This window comes from Colletotrichum jinshuiense, chromosome 3 (genome assembly GCF_051148585.1).
Source record: "Colletotrichum jinshuiense chromosome 3, complete sequence".
Lineage (NCBI taxonomy): Eukaryota > Fungi > Ascomycota > Sordariomycetes > Glomerellales > Glomerellaceae > Colletotrichum > Colletotrichum jinshuiense.
Window position 1 is genome coordinate 229,901 of NC_139310.1, and position 21,709 is coordinate 251,609.

Genomic DNA, 21,709 nt, shown 5'->3' on the forward strand with positions numbered 1-21,709 from the left:
CCAGATAACGAGTTGGCCACCGCCGCCAGCCAGCCCACTTATCCGTCCCCATCATCGGGGATGTCGGGGGCAGCGGGTGCGGGAAGTTGCCCGGGTTGCGTGAACTCGGTCTGATTGCATGCAGTTCGCAACCAAGATTCCGAGCCGATGCTGTTGCGCACGACTCAGGCCCATCTGCTACCCGCTAGCCCTGACTAGTTTCCTGGCGCAAATGTTGGCCATGTGATGACATCTCAGACCCGAGCAAGTGGATCGGCCGCGTTTCCGTTCGAGCACGAGCGAGCAGCCGCCTGATTGATGGCTCTGGTGTCATACACGCCTGGCAAGTGAACCTGTGCCAACACATCCTTCATTTGAGATTCCCTCACAAGACATTGCTTCCCGCATCGAGGGGGCGTTTGTCTTCAGACAGGGGGAGGGGGCAATCCAGATCTGCCAATGGCTGGGCACCGTCGCAACATTCTCCAGCCAAGAAGATGCACGTCAGGATGTCAGGTTGACAGCCAAAGCAGGTGGTGAGCCTCGGTCATCTCATCATCCTTCAGTGATTCCACGACATATTCCATGCACGGAAGCTCGCTCGTGAAAGAGCAAGTCCCCTACATTTGGCATTTCAACATCATGTCATTTCTTGTCGAGACACACCTGCTCGCAAGCACACCGCCATTACACCAAAACGAGCAAGCGGGATAATATGTTCGGCACCTCTGACGCCGCCCAGGTAACGACGCTATTTGCTCGAAAGCAAACAGCAGTACACGGGCAGCTCTTATGGAACCAGTTCTTCTGCGCGTCACGAAATCGCAATTCACATCAACGACGACACGGATGGAGTCCAGCAGAATGCCAGTCCAAATGTGGTTGAATAATGCGCTGCACTGTCTAAAAGGACGCGGTGGTGAGAAAAGAAGAAGAGAAACAAACATCGTGAAATTTTCGGCGCGATGTAAGCAAATTCGGGGGCCCACTCTGGCGGGATAGGTCATGTGACTTACCGCCTGACTAAGCCTCCTGCCTGACGCTACTTGCATCTAGACCTACCGGTACACGTGTATCCGTACTCGGTGGCTTTGGTGGATTGATTATCTAACGTGCCATCTTGCGCCACCTTGCGCCACAATCCCCCCCCCCTTCCACCAATCTCCCTCTGCAACTGCCTGCTCGCGACGGCACTCTCCGTGCTCCCCAAGACGTGAGGCTGTCATTTGGATGGTCCGTGCTCTCTGGACACCAAGGAGACATCGTGGTTTCAATGCTGCCAGCTACAGCGCGCGGCCAACAACCCACGACCCGCGAATAATGACAGCTTCCACCAGCGACTTTTGATCATTTGACGTTACTCAAAGCTGCCCTGACGCACGAACTGCATGATAGGATCTTCCTCACTGCCGTAATCCCTCTGGCCAGTGTGCCAATTGACTTCCACCGCCTCTCCGTCTGCCCCTCGATCCCCGCCTTGGCAACCTGTCCATCATGGCCTCCGCCGTCTTTTTCCTCGACTTGAAGGGCAAGGTGCGCATCGCGAAGCTCGCGTCCTAATTGCGACGCAGGAAGTTGCTGATGAGTGCTGGCGACAGACCCTTCTTGCCCGAAACTACCGCGGTGACATCCCCATGTCCGCCGTCGAGAAGTTCCCCGTCCTCCTTAGTGAAGCAGAAGAAGAATCATCTGCCGTCCCTCCGTGCTTCTCCCACGAGGGCATCAACGTACGTATGGCCCGCGACGGGTTCTTGCGCACATTCTGCGCGAGGCAGATGGCTGACGAGATGCGCCCAGTATCTCTACATCCGACACAACAACCTTTACCTCCTAGCCCTCACGAAACGAAACACCAACGCCGCCGAGATCCTCCTCTTTCTCCACAAGATTGTCGAAGTTTTCACGGAATACTTCAAGGCCCTCGAAGAGGAGTCCATCCGGGACAACTTTGTCGTCATCTACGAGCTCCTCGACGAGATGATGGACTTTGGCTACCCGCAAACCACCGAGTCCAAGATCCTGCAGGAGTACATCACCCAAGAATCCCACAAGCTCGAGATCCAGGCCCGCCCGCCCATCGCCGTCACCAACTCCGTCTCGTGGCGTTCCGAGGGCATCCGCTACCGCAAGAACGAGGTCTTCCTCGACGTCGTCGAGAGCCTCAACCTCCTCGTCAGCGCCAACGGCTCCGTCCTGCGCAGCGAGATCCTCGGCGCCATCAAGATGAAGTGCTACCTTAGCGGCATGCCCGAGCTCCGACTGGGCTTGAACGACAAGGTCATGTTCGAGACGACGGGGCGGACGACACGTGGCAAGGCCATCGAGATGGAGGACGTCAAATTCCACCAGTGCGTGCGACTTTCGCGCTTCGAGAACGACCGGACAATCTCCTTCATCCCCCCCGACGGCGAGTTTGAGCTCATGAGCTACCGCCTCAACACCCAGGTCAAGCCCCTCATCTGGGTCGAGTGCGTCGTCGAGAGCCATAGCGGATCGCGTATCGAATACATGCTCAAGGCCAGGGCGCAGTTCAAGCGGAGGAGTACGGCCAACAACGTCGAGATCATCGTGCCCGTCCCCGACGACGCGGACACCCCTCGTTTCCGCACCAACATCGGCGCCGTGCACTACGCCCCCGAGCAGAGCGCCATCGTGTGGAAGATTAAGCAGTTTGGCGGCAACAAGGAGTTCTTGATGAGAGCGGAGCTGGGTCTTCCTTCGGTAAGAGGTGACGACGAGCACGGCGGCGGTATGACGGGTGGTTTCGGCGGCAGCATGGGTGGCGTCGGCGCGCCGGGCAAGGGTGCCAAGAGACCGATCCAGGTCAAGTTTGAGATCCCCTATTTCACGACAAGTGGTATCCAGGTGCGGTACCTGAAGATTACAGAGCCCAAGGTAGGCCCCTCTCCCGAGAAACCCTTTGATGGAACCGTTCCGCTGACCTGCAACAGCTGCAATATCCCTCGTTGCCTTGGGTCAGATACATCACCCAGTCAGGAGACATAGCCGTGAGACTGCCCGATGCGGTATGAGGCGCGCCATTGCATAGTTGTAGCGCAATATGAGACCAGGGGGTTTGATTCTATTTCATCGATTCCGTACTATTTTATGAGCGAAAAAGTGAATTGAGGTTACAGTACACAGACTCTCCTCGACTGGTAGGCGATGATAAGACACGTAGTCTCACACGAGGATCGCATAGGTGTAGAACGGGGCCCGTGGCCTGCATTCAATAGAACAGGGGAGGGTTCTCACGATGACGGGGATGGTTGAATACATCAAGTTTTTTTTTTTTGATTACTGGCGAAACACTGGATCGCGTCTGCATGTCCCCCAGAAGGATTTTACCCTCTTCCTCGTCCTCCTCAACCATGGCAGTCACTCATGAGACATGACCGTTACCCCATTCCCAATTATAAAATGAGGTGGTCAGGTACACAACATATTGGAAATGACCGCCATATAAAGTAAAAACCCGCCCGTTTGATGACATCAATAAAAGGAAAACCGTATCATGGGGCTGACCACCCGATGACGATGACCTTTCCGCGTTCCTCGTAATCCGAAATAGCTCCTGTTGTCGTTCTGTAGTTATAGCTACCGTTGTCTTATCCCCAAATGTAAGAAGAACTGTTCAGGTGCGCGACATGTTGTAGAAAGCAGATGACCCAGCATTAAAAAGTAAAGAGTCCAAACCCGTTGGAGACATGAATAAAGGGAAACCGTAAAATGAAAAGCGAATAATAACCCTGAAACAGCGCTCTCGGCGTGGGGCTGGCTACCCAAAGATGACGGCGGGTCCATGTTCTTCGAAATCGGCAATCGCATCTGTCGTCGATTCGTAGTTGTACCTGTCACAGCAGACCTGGACCATGACCCCTCGAACGGGTCCCTCGGGGTCGGGGTCTGGCAGAAGCGTTTTCAGAAATCAGTCCAAGGATCTCTCCCCTTAAAACATGACAAGGGGTGCGGGTTCTCACCAGCGCGAGAAGACCGGCTGCCTCTCCAGCGGTGCCGGTCCCAGTGGGCGTCCATAAAGACGTCATCGGCGTGCCCCGGCTTCCGGGTCAGGGCGAGGAGGGCGATGATGATGGGCAAGCAGCCGCCGAGGCCCGTGGACTGCGGCGCGGACGGGCCCGGCGCCGCGTAAGATTCAGGGAGCACGGAGGGGATCCAGGACGGCTTGCTGCCGGCGACGTGCCTCTGGGTCCCGCGGCAGCCGTGGATGCGGGTCATGGCCGGGTCCTGCTGGTCCGGGGAAAACTCGAGACTGTACCACCTGTTGTCCAGCTCCATCTCCTCGACGGTGGATACGTCGACGTCGGCGTAGAGGCACGGGAGGAAGCGCCAGCAGTTGAAGACGCTATATGTTCCGTGTGTCACCATCGGGCCGTACGCGATCTGATCGGGCACGTAATAGAAATTCCCGTTGGCGTCCATCTCCGGGATCGGGCCCCATATGCAGCCCGGCGAGCCCGGCTTCGGACGGTACCAGTGGCATTCGTTGGCCAGGCTAACGGTGCCGTTGCTGTACCGCCAGATCTTGCCGACGGACTCGGTGCCGTAGCATCGAGCGGCGTTCGGCGGGACGGGGTTGCCGTACTTGTCGACGGCGGGATGGATGCCGCCTCCCTCGAGGATCTGGAACTCGTTGACGATGAAGAGAAAGCTCAGGGGAGGCGCCGCGGGCGCCTTTTCCTGCTTGCTGCTTCCCGGGTTGCCTTTGTGGTCCCTGTCCTTTTTCTCGCCCTTTCTCCCATGCCGGTGATGGCTCCTCTGTCCATGTTAGCCACGGGAACGGGGCGTTCGGAAGCGTGCAGGGTTCAACGTACGCTGGAAGACATGGAGGGTTTCTGACAACACGGGGTACGGGAATCAGAGTCGGAGGCTGATGCGCGAAGTTGGCTTTCCGCAAGGAGACGGTTTCGGCTTGCCACGCGAGGTTTGAGGCCATCTGGTCAGAAATGACAGAGATGGAGGGTGTCCGAGGGTTGCCGCATAATATGCAGCCAGCGCAACTCGGATCCGGAACGACGTGGACTCTAGATGGCGGTCTGGCAGTCTCCATCCGAGGACGCCCAAGTCTCAACCATGCGTCGCTGCCCATCCAGCCCCAAGGTATTGGGTGCTATTGGAGAGATTCGTCGTCGGCGCGCCCTCCGGGACCAAATCACAGCCGTCGACTGCCTGTCTTGCGAATATCATCGCTCCGCACAACATCGACGCCAACATCCTTTAACCCGGCCGCCCCAACTCCCACGCCTGGGCAGCAAAGGCGGAGGCGCGGGACCCGTGGCCCAAATGTTCTTTGGCTTGCATTGGACCACGTTGTTTTTCGGTGAGGAGTGACTGCATAGCAACCTCAAGACGATGAGCATGCGCCGGCGATCGATGTAGTTCCAGGATCCAGACATGGCATTCCCGATCATGGGGGTTTCTTGCTGCTTCTCGGCTTTGCGTCCTGCTATGCCGCCGGAACCCAACGAATGGAAAGTGAAAGAGAGTGCCGGCGAGAGAGAGACGCTTCAAAGCGGGTTAGACTCCCTCTAGTGTGGCATGCAGGTAGCTATCGCTTGCGGAATCCCCAGTTGAAGAACTCCACGTCTATCAGTGACTCACTGCAAGGACGTCGTCATTGTCGATACTGATTGCAGGGAGCTTGGGGGTCTTGGCCTGCGAAAAGCCGAGGCGGCGTTCTCGCTGCTGCGCGCGTCATGCGTCGGTGTCACCGTCGGAAAAGCTGGAGGAGAGGAACGCGGATGACCCGCATCGCGCCAGGCCAATCGAGGCTTCGCGCGCCCGCCTGGGAGTTGTCTCGACTCTGGCCAATGGGTCCCCCGGGGCAATTCTGTCGCAATGTCGACCACTGCTCGGCAGCTCGGATTTGGTTCCCTTGGAGCTGGGCCGGACTCAGCAATAGCTTGGCTTGAAGCTTCTCGGGCTTCTGTGAGCCGAGGAGATGGGCCAGCCTAAAGCATCGCAGTCGCGGTCATTGGCCGAGCCATGTACATTGGCTTCGACACTGCGGCCCGTGGTGGCTATCTCGCAACGGCCGTAACGATCTCAACGTCTCTTCCCAGCAGCCACGGCTTCCTCTCGGGGATCCCGTGGAGCCTGTCTGTCGGGCCATGTTGTGCGACGACTCCCCCGGTTTCCTGCTCGATACAGCGGTGGCTGCTTGAATTTCACTAGTAAACAATGAAGCATCATGAGCTCCGGTCCAGCGTTTTTTTCCAAACGAGATCAATGATGCATTAGTCTGCAAAAAGCTGCCCTGACGCGAGAACCGCGACGTGGCATATCTGCAAGAGAGCCGGGAGTCGCTGGCCGTCCTGATGAGGCCAGTGGAGTGAGCGGCGGCTGGGGGGGCAGCACTGGGCAACGAGCCGGCAGCCTGGCGTCATCGAGTTGGACGGCCGTAGCACTGGCGCGCTGATCCAATTCCACTCTGATCAGTCTGTCTGTGGTCCGAAACATCTCGAGGAGAAAGATGCTGAGCCCGGTTTCCAGGGTGGCCGCTGTCATATGTAGTCTGGCATACTCGGCACCAAAAGTATTTTTTGCAAGTTTGAGCATTGCAATCCTCCCTCGAGTTGCATCAATTGTTTCACTGGGGAAATGGATTGTGGGAGCCCGATGTCGTGCAGCCATTATCTGGGTGATACTGAGACTCCCCTCCCTGCGCGTCCAATAACGGGGAGCAGTGGGCAGGCCGAGTCATCCCTCGGTGCTTTGGTGCTGCAGACAGTTCGTCATGGACCAGGCTTCCCTGTGGATCAGTCGCCTGTTATCTCAGAGCGTCGGCGTGCCTCGTTGCGTTGGGCGGAACGAGGATGCCCCCGGGTCGTCGAGCGATTTCCATACCCACCCTCCGCAGACTGCAATCTGTGGCGGCACCGGTCAACAAGGGGCCCCATGAGAGTGGAAGCCCGCCTGCAGAGCCTTGGGGACCGGTCAGGAAACAGTGCGGGGTTTATCCCAGGCTTGACCGGTGTTGGTTTGTTGGCCAACAGTGAAATGCCATGAACCAACGCCGTGTTGGAACGGCCCGAGGTACCGGGAAACCCTTCGCTTTTGTTGGGCCGATCTGGGACGTTTGCGCACCACAAACACGAGAAAATCCGGGCAACAACTCCTGATAAAGATTAAGAATGACCACAAGGATCGCTTGGTGAAAATGACAATGGTAGTTGCTGAATCACAATACTGACGGGCCGTGTGACGTTGAAATTGGCAGTGTTGAGCGCCATCTGGCTCCAGAAGGGAGGTGGCCCGTTCTCATTTTTCTGCTACCGTGCTTTGCCTCGCTTGGAACAGGTGGGAATCTATCATCTAAGTCTGTTCATTTGCGATTACAGGGGCATTTAATGCGCCGTTCGCGCCCTCTTGGCCGACCTGTCGTGGTCTTCGTCGCCAGCGGACTCATTCGTAGGGCCGGCAAATCCCTGACCCGCCAACAAAAGAGCCTCCTTCAGAAGGCGCTTCTCCCCCAACCTCACCTCGACAGCCATTCTTTGGCGCGAGGTCAGGCTGCCCGAGGCCAACAACGCCTCGTCCTCCTCGGGCGTCGTCGGGTATTGCTTCAAAAGCTTCTGCAGTGTCGAGATAATGACTTGCTCGTAGACCTCGTCACGCTTCCGCTTGTCAGGGATGAGATCGCCCCTGAGCTTCTTAATCAACTTCAAAATGCCCTTCAGCTGCTCCTCGAGCTCGGCAGAGATCTCCTGCACCTTTGCGGGAGTTGTGAGCCGGCCCTCCGAGTCCGGCTCGCCCGATTCGCGCTCCAGAACGAAAACGTCCTCGAGATCTTCGGGGTCAACATACTCCCCCTGTTTTTGAATCAGCACGTGTACGTTTCAATTGACAACAACAAAGTATCCACTCACGACTTGCTTCCAGACATCATCCGAAAGAGACAACTGCTCGTTGAGGATCGACTGCACAAGGTCCCACGGGATCTCGACAACGTCGTATCGAGAATGTTTGGGCGTGACGTAGCCATATCTTCTGAGCAGCTCAGAGTTTGGATGCGGTCCGTAGTAGTTCAAGATCTCCTCTCCTGCGCCGATGGGCCGCAGAGCGGTAACTGTGAGATCATCCTCGCCGTGGTTGACGTGTGCCTGGACTTTGTCAGCGCGTGTTCAGACACCACGAATGAAGATTTTTTTTTTTTTACTGACGTTGAACTCGGCATCGGCGTTCAGGATATCGGCCATAGGCACCATGCCCAGCATCGTCTTACCCTCGCGGTCCTCGACCCATTCGTCGTCCTCCTCTTCAGGCTCCTCCTCGTTCTCCAGGTCAAAGGCGTACGCCATGATGATGCTGCCCATACGATGAGCCAGCTCCAAAAGCTCCGGCTCGCTCAACTGGGAGGACCCTTGAGGATAGAAAATGGCTGGGTTGGCTGCAATGACGGACAGGATCCGCGAGCGGAACATCTCATCTGCCTCCTCCTTGCCAATCTTTGAGGGGACTACAGTGCCCTTGAGGTACTCAAGCTCGGACGATTCCCAAAACATGGGCGTGTCAAACTTCTCAGGCAAGACCTCGAAGTACGGCTTCCAAGGGGAAGCGGCGCCCTGGAGATACTCGTAAATCATAACCAGGATCAATGAGCCCCACGAGTCGAGGGGCTCGTTCTCCATGTCTTCATCTTCTCCATCACTCCCGGTGAAGACTTGAGGGATCTTCTTCGGGAGCTCAGAGGTCTCGATGTTAATGATGTTTTTTCTCGGGATGGTGAAGAGCACCGTCTCGGCAGCGATGTCTTTGGTGGCAACTGATATACGATCAGCCTTGAAATCTGTAAGGGAGCACAGGGGAAAACATCATACTAATTCCTCGTCCGGCATGCTGGCCCCTCAAGTCGACAATCTGGATGTCCTCATGAAATGTGGCGCCCGGCAGGGACTTAAACCAGCCCAAAAACCTCTGAGAGGTCGTCTGAAAATCGTCACCAGCCGCCATGCTTCCGACGTGAGATTCAAGCTAGAAGAGTATGTGAGTTTGATACAACTTGGAGTGTATCTTGAGTGATGTAGAGAGATTTTTCCCTCGGTTGCTGCGGCAGTATTGTTGTGAATCTGCTCCAGGCCATCTAGGATATGGGGACCAAAATTTTCACGGTGAGGTCAATACCGTGCGCAAGAGGCTTATTCGACCGCATGCACTGTGATTGGGTTGGGGCCCACTTTCACCGCCTACCATGTGGCAGCTAACTCACCGTACCCATATCATTCGTGCTCGGCCACATACCGTCGCTGCCCAGTTTCTTGGCGGTTCGCAGATACAAACTGTTCGGATAAACTCTAGACAGCAGGATAGGGGATTTTATCTAATCTAAAAATTACCATTTTCTTCTTGGGTGTTTACGCGACTGGAAGTCGTGAATGAGGTGTGTTTTCGAGCAGCACATAGCGTCTTACTTCCCAGCTCTTGGGAACGCAAAGCAGGTGGTTCAAAGGACTACTAGTTCAATGTTTTCAAACATCAGTTTGAAATGCTGGTAAGAAGAATCAAAATCGCCGGGTATTTCGTGGTGGTACGTATGCCAAGGTGGAACGGGTTCTCTTGTAGACCTTCTGGAGAGTTTAATTAAAAAGCCAGCATGTTTTCTGTTAGGTTGACATAGCCGCCATACCAATCATTTAGTGGTTGGTACAGTCATAAAATAGAGTTGGATTTTAATTGGAGACGGCGCTTATCCCGATAACCCATCCTATATTCCATCCTGAGACCAGTATTCTTTGAGCTCTCAATCGTCAGAGCTGAGCCATTTTCAGCTATGCTAGGATGTTCTATACGGTCTCGCCAAAACTTGTAAATTCTGGTGTATGGTGTGAAACATATAAAGACGATTGCCGTGGAACCTGGTAGGTAAGATGGGTTGCCAACGCATGGACGTCGCGTTTGTACAACATTGTCAAGCTGGGGAAGCCCTGCTTGTGTGACTGAAAGCTTCAATCCATTACCAACCAACGTCCGATCTCTCTCGTATCATTTCAGCCCTAACATGTCCGAGTGCCTGCGTGCCTGTGCACCATCTACATGATACTCAAAATATCCTTAATGAGCTACATTAAGCTAGAATACGGATTACCCAGCCTCGTCAGCTCTTCCCTGTGATACCTGCTTCATCCCCCTGCTCGGAAACTTTTCAGCCGACCAGAATCATGAGCAAAATTATCTAGTTCCCCTGGTTTGAAGGATTGATTAAGATATTCTGAAAGATCTAACGTTACGATATCTACGCTTTTTCGTCCGCGTCTTGCTGATAGACACTACTGACGTGATCTTATATAAGAAAAAAATGTCAAATTAGTTCCTCTATAATGCCATAGGCATCAACAAAGCCCTAGAGAGACACAAAATAACCGATGGACGAACCGATTTCAGCTCAAACCTGAATTTGACACTAAAAAGGAAGCTGTTGCGGAAAAGACCGAAAAATGTCGGGACTTTTGTCCAATCAAGGCGTCTTCAGTGGAATAGCAAGTGGCGATGAAGCCACGTCAGGAGAAATCAACCAAATCTTGGAAGTTTACACGTATAGTTAATATCCATTAAAGTTCGCAATCCTACTTTAAGCTGGATCAAGTGGCTTAAACTAGTGGAACTGTTGTACTCTTCATCTTCAGCTAATCTAGCGCAGTAATCTCACGTTGATGATGCTGCAGCATTTTTAGACCTCGTCGAGCATTCTAGGCCCTGGCTGAGGGAAAATGGTGGTACAAATTACAATTATGAGACTGAGAAACCGAAAGCCCAATCGGGTTGAACCAAAAAAACATTTGGAATGATGTGTCTGTGGAAGGACCTTTGAGGCTTATAAAACCCAAGTTTGTTTTCCTCTCTTGGGAATTCTAGCATCAGGCCAGTCACCCGAATCCTTTCATACGCTCGATCTCAAACAAATCCTGCCACCAGTCATCATGCGTGCAACCGCTCTCATTACACTCTTCCTTGGCATTGCTCTGGCTGCCCCGACCACAGGAGATACTGACAAGCCTTACCCTCCTGCCGACCAAGTCAAAATCGTCGACGTCAACTATGGTGGCAGCGGCTGTCCCAAGAATACCGTGACGGATATTCTCAGCGACAAGCGAGATCTCGTCACTCTTCTCTTCGACGATTACATCGCCGAGTCCGGACCGAATATCAACCCCACCAAGAACCGAGCAGCATGCCAGATCAACATCAAGATGCATTTCCCCCAGGGTTGGCAGTAAGTCTTGCTTTTCTTAACACAATAAAGTAAACATTTATGATTGATTAACATTTAAACACTAGGCTCTCTGTCTTCCAGGCTGACTACCGTGGCCATGTTGATCTTCCCAAGGGCGTCGAAGGCTACTGCAAGGCTACATACTACTTCTCCGGCGACTCCAACTCGGTAAGTGAACCGCAATTGTTTTTATCCCGCAATATAATATTCGCTGACAAAGTTTTATCGCAGCTCTCTCGCTCCCTCAAGTTCAATGGCCCGGTCGTTGAGGACTACACCAAGACTGATGTATTTGGTCTAGAGTCTGTGGTCTGGTCAGCCTGCGGTGAGGAGGCAATGCTCAACGTCAAGAGCGCCATAGAGATCAGACCCCTGGGCACGGAGAAATATGCTCTGATGACTGTAAGTATCAACAAAAAATGGATTGGTCACTATGTTTCCTAATCGTTTTCGCAGGTCGACTCCACCGACTACAAGGTCGCTCATCTCTACCACATCCAGTGGCGCAGATGCAAGAAGAACTGATTGGCAATAGCGACATCGGTCGATGTTATGATGCAAATACTCACCACCAACCTAAGTAGTAGTGAGATTGAGAGACGTGTGTTGGAATCAGGTTGGTGACGATCATTCTTTTTTTGGTGATTATTCGATAGTTAAAGGCGGATGGTTTCAAGGAGTCTTGACTCCTAGTGATCAAATGCCCTTTGCCGCTCATTTATACAGGTAGCTACACATATATATACAGCATAGGACTAGGGCCCGAGTTGGTTCTTCTTACAATGCATTTATTGCACTGCATATTCCAAGTGCCCATACTCACTCATAGGCTGCCCTTAGCGAGACTAGAAATGATGCAAGCGGGACTACGACGGAGGAAAGCATCGAAAGGCTATTTAATAAAGTTAATTCCAAGAACAAACCGGAGACATGCCTGTTTCAACCAACAGTCAGAATAACTATAGCAATTCACTCATTATCCAGAGCGCCTAATGTCCTGCAGTACAATGCGAGTAGGCCCCACTACGAAGCTGTGCTAAGTGTGCCTCCAGTCCAGTTAAATACCTATGCAGGAACACGGCACAGCCCCGGGACAGAATATGGAAGCCATGCAAAGTCACGTGTTGACAACGGATAAGCATCAGGCCTGCGCAGCGGGGTTGATGGGGTGCTTGGGGTAAAAGAACTCACATCATGCCTGACCCTTGAGTTGGCCTTCGTTATCCTTGATGCAGACTCAAGAGGAACACGAAAATTAGTGAACATGGCTGATCCGTTAAGTGTGGCCTCGGCGCTAATCGCCATAGTTACGGCCACAATACAGTCTAGTAAGGTGCTGTACGATACCATACAGAGTTTCAAAAACAACCAGAGAAATGTTCGTCAGCTTATGGACGAGCTTCTGGCACTCAACGAAGTTTTGCTGTCCTTGGACACTCTCGTTCAAAGCAAAGACGATCCCGCCCTTGGACCACTCAGAACTCCTCTCAATCAATGCCGAAAGGCCTGCGACGATTTTAATTCGTTGATGATAGAGTGCAGCAAGCATTCTGGAAGGCCCAGGACTAGTTTCAGAGACTGGCTAAAAGTGAGATACATGGATGGCGACATTGTCTGTTTTACCAGCATGTTGGCTGGGTACAAATCAACAATCGCCATTGCCTTGGGCAATGCAAACTTGTTAGTTGCCCGCCTGGTGTCTATTTCGCAGCTACACGTGCTAATGGATAAAATGAAGACGCTCTGCCACAGTTAACCTGCGACTGCTCAGCGAGTATAAAGACCTGATTTGTAGCACAACCCAAGACTTGGAGGATCATCTGGAAGAAATCAACGATAAGCTGGAACGCCTTGTTTCCCAAGGTAGAGAATCATCGCAGGCCGTTTCAACCAATGTCGAGCGCATCCAGAACGAAAAGAACAGCACCGAGATATGTCTTGAAATCTGCGCGCAGGTCCAAGCCCGTATCGATGAGATGCAGTTTCAACCCATCGCGAGCAACCCACCCTTCCACGAGATGTCTTGTCAAGATTCAACGCGCGCGACTGCCATGACAATATCGACACTGAGGCAGTGCCGAGACATAATCTCAGATAACGTGTCCCAATTGCGCAAGTACCAAGAGGAAAATACGGAGCGGCTAAGGCTACAGAAAATGGGCTTGTCCCAGCCCCTGGAGGCAGAGATCCAACGACTGCAGGGTGAGCTCGACAGCACGAAGGCACGTCTGGCCATATGCAGCGACGCATCCCACAGAGCTGAAAAGGGAGTTCATGTCCTTGAGGATATAAATACGGGCCATGATGGACAGCAGCTGTTTGTCTCGACATTGGGAGATCTATTTAATGTGAAAGGGGCCAGCACTGGTGACAGAGGCATCCAGTTTGTAGGGTCGGTCTCAGAAGCTTCATTGCAGGAGTTTTTCAAGAGCCAAAGGAAATATTAATGCTGGTTGCGTTGCGTTCAGACAGGTCGTGAAACAACACTGTCATGCGATTGTATGGTTTACCTGTGTGATTTGCGATTATGTACCGAGCTGGCCATCTACCTGGTTGTTATGGATGTCGAGTGCCTGCTCTTGTTGCTTCCGTAAACGCGCACGAAATAGAAAACATATGCCGATACCACAGCCAACAAGGTAAACTGACACCAGCGACATCCAAACCAAATCCACAAGATACCCGTCTGTCCACTGCATCCTGGCAGCGCTCTCCAAATCATCCACATTCAGCACATGAATACCCTCATTAGTCAATACTCTCCAGATGTAGTCTCTGTAACCGATTGGCCAGTCTGGTATATCCCAGTATCTGGCTTTTAGCCCACTAAGTGTGGCTACATTTACATGAGCCCTTACTGTCGCAAGCTGCTTCTGGCTGAAGCCAAAGCGAACAGATCCAATGGCCTCTTTAAAAGAAACGGAGGCATAGTATGCATCATCTGATGACCAAAGCTGTCTTGACTCTGTCCATGTGCGCGTTGCCTCTGGAGGCGGAGGTCCGAATGAGGGATCCCGCCGAAATGTGTTGTCCTGGAGCAAGGTGCTCAACGGCGCGTCTATGAAGGTGTCGTGATAGCCCATGTAGTCAGGATAGCTCCGGTGATGCCAATCGAAAAACGTGTGTCTATCCAAATTACCGGTACCAACCACTGTGACCGGTCCTGGCCAAATATCCTGCTTAGTGATGAATCCAGGCGACACTTCCGGATGGTCGTAACGGGTAAGGAACTGTTTTTGCCGAAGAGGTTCAAGCTGTTTTACCAACAACGGCCAGGTCTCAATGGCATCTGACTTAACGTCGATGAGTAGAACCACTGAGGTCTCCAGCTGCGTATTGAAGATGCCACGTGCCCGGTCGAATGGCGTACTATTTCCCCACGAGTGCTCAGGATTCTGCTGTTCGATAATTTCTAGTAGAGGGTCCAGATACATTGTCTTGAGGGTGCGTTGGCTCGAGAGGGATTCTCGGTCGTGGCCGACTAGCAAATCAGTACCGTCATCGCTGAGCCAGATATCTGCCTCGACCCCGATACAGCCAGCTGCCAGGGCTGAAAACAGAGGATATGGTCGCCAGTAATCGTTATGGGAGTGGCAGTTTCGTGGAATAACAGAGTGGGAAAACTCTTTAACCCAACGGGAGGAGCCGTTGACTGGCTTGCCGTCAGTCAGGATGTCATTGTTGGGGTTGTAGTCGCGAGATAGGCCCGGTCTAATAGAAATGGGCTTCCAAACAAAAACCAGGGCATAGAGCAACGTTCTGCGGACTTGTCAGAAACATGGATAATTTCCAGATACCACAGAGGATACTCACATTACAAGCGATGTTGCGACTGCTGTCCCAAATGTGAGGAATGTCAGGTCCCGCGTCGCCTTGGTCTTTACCAGTACACGCCATATGCTGTTGCATGAATCTCTCCAAAGTTGAAGGAATCTCCAATAGTGCCTTATGATATTATCTCGCTTCAGTGTAAGCGCAACATAAAGTTGGTCGCTCTCGCTGGGTTCTGGAGATGTAGCAGGTGTGAGGGGGGGTGAGGGACTCCTCACGCTGTCGTGGGCCGGCAACATGTGTATTTGCTCGCGATTCATTTTGGGCAACGCTGAGATGAGAATTATACCATAAATAGAAGTCGTGCAATAAAAAGTTCTTGCGAGTATGAAGGGATTTTATGGAAAATTTATATTGTTCCTCAGTTATTGTTTTGGTATTTAGTTTCCGTCAACAGGCCGGAAACCAGAATGATGCTGCCTAATCTTGGCACCCCGGTGAGGAATACATTGGTTATACTTTCGATTTGCTCGCTTCCCTGCGGGTGATCACTAGACTAAACTGGAAAAGAAGCGGCAGGTACGGAGGCGGACGCGGAATACAGTACAGTATCTGTGGGGTAAATTCTCGGCCGAGACAGTGTCTGCTGGAAGCCAACAACGAATGGACCCTGGATCCACCGTAGAGTAGACGGGATACGAATGAAGGTTACGCGGCTCTAGGATACAAGCTTGCGCGAAAGAAAAAGCTTCAACATATCTGAGGAGCCCCGGTGCAGAGCCATCAGGCCCATGTGCTCTATGAAATCACGGACAGTCGTTCATCTGAATATCCAGAAGTAAGCGGCTGCGGCAAATCTAACACTGATAGGCAGTACCATAATTTGAACGTTTTCTGGACGAGGGATACAGCTCTGACCGATGTTGATAGGTACTTGACGACAAAGCAAAAGAGGCACCATTTCCTTCTTCGGGCATAAACGAGACAAATGTGAAATGCCCGTTTGATGATCCCAGCATTCTCACTGAGAGCCCTTATCGTGTAGTGGTGGGCTGCGTCAAAGTCTATGCATTGGGTCTGGCCACTAGACGGCGAGGAAATATGGAAGCCTAGAAAGCGTCGTGCCACAGGGGTCTGTGGAGGCCTTTTTGTAGTTCTCCGGGCGAAGGCTAAAGCATGCAGGCATCTGTTGGAAGTCTCTGAAGTCTGCGTCTGTGCCCCACTGAGCAATACCAGCCAATTACCTCAAGGTTACTTAAGTTTTCGTAATCCTTGAGGCTTCGAGAACCGGAATGGTGTTCGGCAAACCACTGTGATGAAAACAAACGAGATGCGGGGCTTGCTTGTTATTCTAGGTCACGGTCAGTCTGCTTGTCACTGTAATCTCGTGTATCAATGTGGGCGATGTCTTAATCTCGAGTTCGAGATGATTCCTTAGCAAGGAAGTCGTCATATCTAGGTGTTGTGAGGCGGTTCATCGCCAATGGTAGGTGGCTGGACTGGTTGGCGCCAACTATCAATCCACTAGAAATGCCGCATTTGATCCCATTGGCACGGTAGAGGTGAGAGTGTACGGACTCGTCCCGATTGGCTTTCGTTCTTGTTAAGCATGGCGCATGACCCCAACCCAGGCACAGACCCTGGAGTAGACCCGCCGCAACTATGAGTAGGTAGTGTTGGTTCTGCAAATATGTCGGCTAGACCATACGTGAGTAGGTGGCACCCTTTGGTGGGTATTTCCACGCTATACGGGCGTCAGAACCACCTGAAACGCGTGGCAGGCAACGCAATTGTCACGTTCGCATATATTTATACATGTTACACTTGGGTAGAGTAAATCATCACGATACATAGTTATGCATTCATTAATGACAGGTTTGCCGCGTCACCGCGAGAAATCAACATGACACAATCTTCCTTCGCATTCCCCAAGCCCGGGTGGCTATCCCAAAAGCATCGCAACGATTACAAACGTGGACTGTCAGATTCGAATGGGAAACTAGAGGTGGGGTCCCAGGCAAAGAACGAGGCACCAGCGCTGTACATTACTGAGTCCCACCAGCTCTGCAGATGCCAGGTAATGCCCGTGTTCGTGACTGACGATGTGCTCAACCGCACACGCAAATTCTTACTGTGGTCGTAGTCGAGAGAGTCGATGGCCATGATAACCTTGGGCGTCTTCGAGAAGCCCACTGGAAAGTTGAACGTGTTTGAATTCTCTGCCTGTGGTTTGTGCCAGGGACGCACATCGTCAGTACTGAATTTGCCACTGGTCACTCCGGGCTGGTCCGCGGGATATGCCAGCCATGTGACACCGGCACTGTACAAGATCGAATCAGACCATGAATTGGCGTGGATGGTGAAGCCTTTGTTGTCGATATCTGTCGGGTATACTTGGATGCGGCAGTTTCTGCTCTTGTCCATGTCCAAGGACTGCAGCCAGGTGATCACCTTGGGCGCGGACTTGAATGGGGCTGCAAAGTTGATCCGCTTCGAGTGCGTCAGTTGCGATTTGTCCCATGGACCTGTTTCCTGGGTGTTGAAAACACCCGTCTGGATGTAATTGAAGGTCGAACTCTTCTCCAAGAATGACATGGAGGCCGAATAGAGCTTGGTGTCAGCCCAAGACTGCAGAGATGCCTTGAATTTGTCTGTGGTTATCTCTCTGGATAGAGCTTTGATACGAATGTTGGCCTCGTTGCTGATGTCGAGAGATGTGATACCGACTGGGATCTCTGGGGCAGACTTGTACTGTTTCTGGAGATAGATGATTTTGTCGTTTTCCAGTTGTGGCATATCCCACGGACGTATCTCCATGGTGTTATACTGTCCGGCATCAAGACCATCATCTGGATAACAGAACTTGATGTATGCCTTGTCAGTAGTGGACAGCTTGGTGTTGTAGTTTGTGCCTTTGCGGTTCAGTGTCCACGTTGGAGGGAAGAAGTAAAGCATAATGCTATCAGGGTCGAAGTCCGTGGCCTGGGTCTCTTCGAGCGTATACACGGTGAACATGTTGTTGTCAACCGTTTTCTTGTCCCAGAAGTTAGGACTACCTCCGAGGTCCTTGTAGACCTGATCTTTGTCCCATGGAATGTTGACATATGGGTTCTCATGCTCATGGACAGCTCCAAGCGCATGTCCAAACTCGTGGAGAATGACGGAACGGATCTCATCCTCTGACTTGTTTTCATTGATCCAGCCCAGGTTCATCGACGGCTTATTCTGATAGCTGAAATAGGAACAGTCCGTTCCCAGGTAAGACCAGGACCCCAGGGAAGGATTGAAGGAGATGAGAATCTCCTTCTCTCCAGATTCGACAAAGGTGAACTTGATATTGGCATACTTGCACCACTCTGGCGCATATTTCTTGACTTGATCCTGAGTTCTGGTTAGTGACTGGTTGTTTGTGTTGGATTTTGCACTAACCTTCTGCCAAGTAGATCCTGACTTGAAGCCGATCTTCAATTCTCGTCCACGAAGCCAGAAGTTCCTGGTCATCATGGCAAGGCCCAGTGGCCCGATAGGTGCCGTGGAGGCCGGAGGCAAAGTGAGCGAACCATTTCGCGGGTTCTCCTTGAGTGCATTGGAGACGCTATCCTTAGGAGGGATGTCCTCCTCACTGTTGACCCCGATGATCTTGGTGAAGCAGATGGGGCCGTAGGAATCCATGACGGAAAAAATGGGCTCGAAGCAAATAATTGGTTTAATGTTGTCTGGTAGAGTAGTTTGGGTTGTCATTTTCAACCTCTCTTCTTAAGCCTGGGAACTGGGCTGCCATTTATAACTTTGAGAACCTTACGTGTCGAGAGAGCTTCAAGCTGCCATGACATTGACTGATCGGTCTTGATCCCCGCATCTCGATCAATTCTTATCATTTTGGTGGCTTGGCTTTTATGCTATCACATCAAGCCGCAATGAACGGAGCTGAGCTAAGTGACGCAGCCAGTTCAAAAAGCCGTCGCATGAACAGCGATCGATTGCCAATCATTGGTCTTCGTTGTGATGTCCTCTGTTGGAGGAATTACGTCCCCAGCTCTTTTAACAAGTAAATCAGCCAGCCACGATTCCCGCACTCTGTGGAGTGGGAAATATTTTGCGTGAGCGAAGGGGTAGTTTTGCCTGTTCATAATTGCGGCTACGTGGAATTTGCCGTGCCAACGAACAAGGTGCCAACGACCCCTCATATGGCAGACGTTACATCACATTAGTCTTTCTTGTTTGAGGTCATCTTATCTGTCGGTAGGGAATTCCAACCAAACGGAGTATACAGTGGCGTACTTTGTGGTTCAGCTTGCGGGGGTGGCTGACATGGCGCCGAAGCTGGAAACATCGCCAAACAGCCCGTATATTCCGCCAAGACAAATTCTACCATCAAGTCAGATCGATGAACTGTGACTGGTGCATGAACTAAGCGCGGGTGTCTTAGGCGCTTCTGACTTTGCCATAAATTCACTTGGAGTCCAATTCAAGTAAGACAGTCAGCTTTCCGGGCTGAAAGCTGATGTTGAACCTGCAGAAACGTTCATTGTTCATAAGGCTCCAGAAAGCCAATGTCTCACCAAAGAGTAAGCACACTGGTCTCAAAATACGCACAATAGGTGCTGCTGGTCTTGTGCCTCGCTGTTGTGATAGTGTTTGCTAAAGACCTGGATCGCCCATACTACAAGGGGTGTGAATGCGATTGCTCAGCTCCGAAATCACTGCAATATAAATTTTCATGGCGCAGTAACCCAGCTTCCTACCCACATCATTACAAAGCTTCTCATAATCTATCGGTGGCCTTATTTCTTTTGTAATCTATTGCTGGGACCTTCAGCAAGGTCAATTCGGGTAAAGGGGGAAGGCAACCGGAGCGGTACTATTATAATTACGGTTAGTACGGAATAAGAAACCCAGCCAAGATGGTGTTTAGGTTGTATGACGACATTCGCATTTTTGGTTGATATCTTGTTGGTCTTATTCTACGACGTCAATCAACCGTAAGTTTTATTTCATGCTAAGAGTTAAAACTTGTGTCCTACCATCATTCTCATCACAGTGGGCTTTTTCAATGTTTTGTTGGCGAATATAACTCTTCTGTTAATGAATTCTGTTAGCAGAAATCTAGGTCGCTCATAATATAGTTGATTGTGCTGCATGGGTGCCTGGCGCGATCTGTACAACTGGCTTACCTGCCCTTTTATGCGATATTCGTGTGGCGGGTGATCCGACTCGCTGCTTTACAGTCAGACCAAGTTCCTAAGCCTGATTGCCAAAATGCGAGGATGTGTAGTGGGTTTAGGTGTAACACATGTACACAGCGAAGAAAGCACTTATCCCTTCGTCTTCATCGATCGTAGGTAGAGCTGGATGTGGAGTGGACGACACCTATTCGGAATGAAACCATGGGGTGACCCGATTTGCTATTCCAGTAGTGTGTGGTTGTTGTTTGAGACCTTTACTGGCCGCCGGGTTGTCACTAGCGAGGAGGGTGTTGAGCTCGAGATAGTTAGTTTGCTTGAGATCCTGCACAGCAGTGGGGCCGCAAATGGTCCAGAAATCTATCCAGGGGGCATGTGATGAAAATGTGTGATAGCGGCGGTGGCGCAAATGATATTGGTTGCTAGATGCTCAATGAAACATTTGAGTGCGGGGATGCTGCATGCATTTCCCACCTTAGAGAAGGTGTGTTCTATGTCGTGGGCAAAACCCATCGCTGGTTGGTCAACTGAAAACGAGAGGGTTGCAGAGCAGGAGAGAGTTTTGGAAACTCGGCTATGGAATTTTACACCGGCATAGATAAGTAGATCAATCAAGACTCATCGGTAGTATATTTGTTGGATTACTTGGCCAGCATCCTGGCAGCCGGTCAGCAGTAGCCGGCCGCCGGCCGCAGCAGCGGAGCCTGGAGATTACACCTCCACACCTCCGGGCTGCCAACAGCAATATCTTAATTACTGCTCCCGCTGCTACCAAATTCCCTGATTTCTCTCTACAAGCCGATTTACAGCTTCCGAATATGCCATATTGATATTCGGCGAGCTTTCCACCCGTACGGGTACCCCTGCGATACCAACAATATTCAAGTTCGTCGAAAACATGTCTTGATGAGTTCATCGCCCCCAAGCATTTTTGTCGAAGTATACTTTCACTTACCATAATCCAAAGATAGCAAGCTGGGTAAAGAAGAAAAATAGACTGGGTTTAATTCAAGCATGCAAGCCTCTGTCAAATCACCCGCGTCTCAAAGCATTCCTTCAGACCTTTCGGTGACCTCAGCGAGACATTATACGGACCCCATATGTCTTTGTACTGTCCAGTTTCACACATTTAGAGTTTAATAGGTGTGAAATGCGAGAAAATCTGGCGGTCACTTGGAAAAGGCTCGGAATGGGCCGTTGTTTTCCCCAAGGGCCCTAGGGAGTTATTTGAAGCGGTAGCACTCCTGCTTAACACTTTTTTCGGCGTCTTAGAAGGGAGGTTTAGACTAAAAATATAACAACTAAAAAGCTTTTTTGTGGGTGTTTTACTGTAGATAAGCGCAGCTCTAGCAGCAAAGTTCCAATTACGTAGATTTACGGTAGATTTACATGCTAATCACAATCGTTCAATTTGCATGGCTTCTTTACCTATCACTTGAGTCAGGACGAGCCTCCAAAGTGAAGTATTAACAGTGGCTTGAGTTTACGACTGCGGCCATTGTGATTATAAGAGTTCAATAGTAATACTGTAACAAGATCTATGTCTCCC

At 51.4% G+C, this 21,709-nt stretch overlaps 6 protein-coding genes across 6 annotated transcripts; 2 read left to right on the forward strand and 4 right to left on the reverse strand.

Annotated features, from left to right (window-relative positions):
• Positions 1-1,473: 1,473 nt before the first annotated feature.
• Positions 1,474-3,011, forward strand: EsH8_III_000062 (Mu homology domain-containing protein; the record flags this gene model as incomplete). Its single annotated transcript, XM_083261787.1, has 4 exons — positions 1,474-1,512; positions 1,578-1,706; positions 1,777-2,874; positions 2,931-3,011. 4 exons carry the CDS (start codon positions 1,474-1,476, stop codon positions 3,009-3,011), a joined length of 1,347 nt encoding a protein of 448 aa, XP_083122274.1.
• Positions 3,012-3,757: 746 nt separating this feature from the next.
• Positions 3,758-4,823, reverse strand: EsH8_III_000063 (uncharacterized protein; the record flags this gene model as incomplete). The annotated part of the gene is made up of 3 exons (XM_083261788.1): positions 3,758-3,885; positions 3,960-4,755; positions 4,812-4,823. 3 exons carry the CDS (start codon positions 4,821-4,823, stop codon positions 3,758-3,760), a joined length of 936 nt encoding a protein of 311 aa, XP_083122275.1.
• Positions 4,824-7,343: 2,520 nt separating this feature from the next.
• On the reverse strand, positions 7,344-8,949 carry EsH8_III_000064 (UV-endonuclease UvdE-domain-containing protein; the record flags this gene model as incomplete). Its single annotated transcript, XM_083261789.1, has 4 exons — positions 7,344-7,808; positions 7,866-8,099; positions 8,160-8,761; positions 8,817-8,949. The coding sequence occupies 4 exons, from the start codon at positions 8,947-8,949 to the stop codon at positions 7,344-7,346; spliced, it is 1,434 nt and encodes a 477-aa protein (XP_083122276.1).
• Positions 8,950-10,913: 1,964 nt separating this feature from the next.
• On the forward strand, positions 10,914-11,731 carry EsH8_III_000065 (DUF4360 domain-containing protein; the record flags this gene model as incomplete). The annotated part of the gene is made up of 4 exons (XM_083261790.1): positions 10,914-11,206; positions 11,272-11,374; positions 11,438-11,608; positions 11,663-11,731. The coding sequence occupies 4 exons, from the start codon at positions 10,914-10,916 to the stop codon at positions 11,729-11,731; spliced, it is 636 nt and encodes a 211-aa protein (XP_083122277.1).
• A 2,000-nt stretch (positions 11,732-13,731) lies between these two features.
• Positions 13,732-15,297, reverse strand: EsH8_III_000066 (uncharacterized protein; the record flags this gene model as incomplete). The annotated part of the gene is made up of 2 exons (XM_083261791.1): positions 13,732-14,965; positions 15,020-15,297. The coding sequence occupies 2 exons, from the start codon at positions 15,295-15,297 to the stop codon at positions 13,732-13,734; spliced, it is 1,512 nt and encodes a 503-aa protein (XP_083122278.1).
• Positions 15,298-16,942: 1,645 nt separating this feature from the next.
• On the reverse strand, positions 16,943-18,649 carry EsH8_III_000067 (uncharacterized protein; the record flags this gene model as incomplete). The annotated part of the gene is made up of 1 exon (XM_083261792.1): positions 16,943-18,649. One exon carries the CDS (start codon positions 18,647-18,649, stop codon positions 16,943-16,945), a length of 1,707 nt encoding a protein of 568 aa, XP_083122279.1.
• Between the last annotated feature and the right edge of the window lie 3,060 nt (positions 18,650-21,709).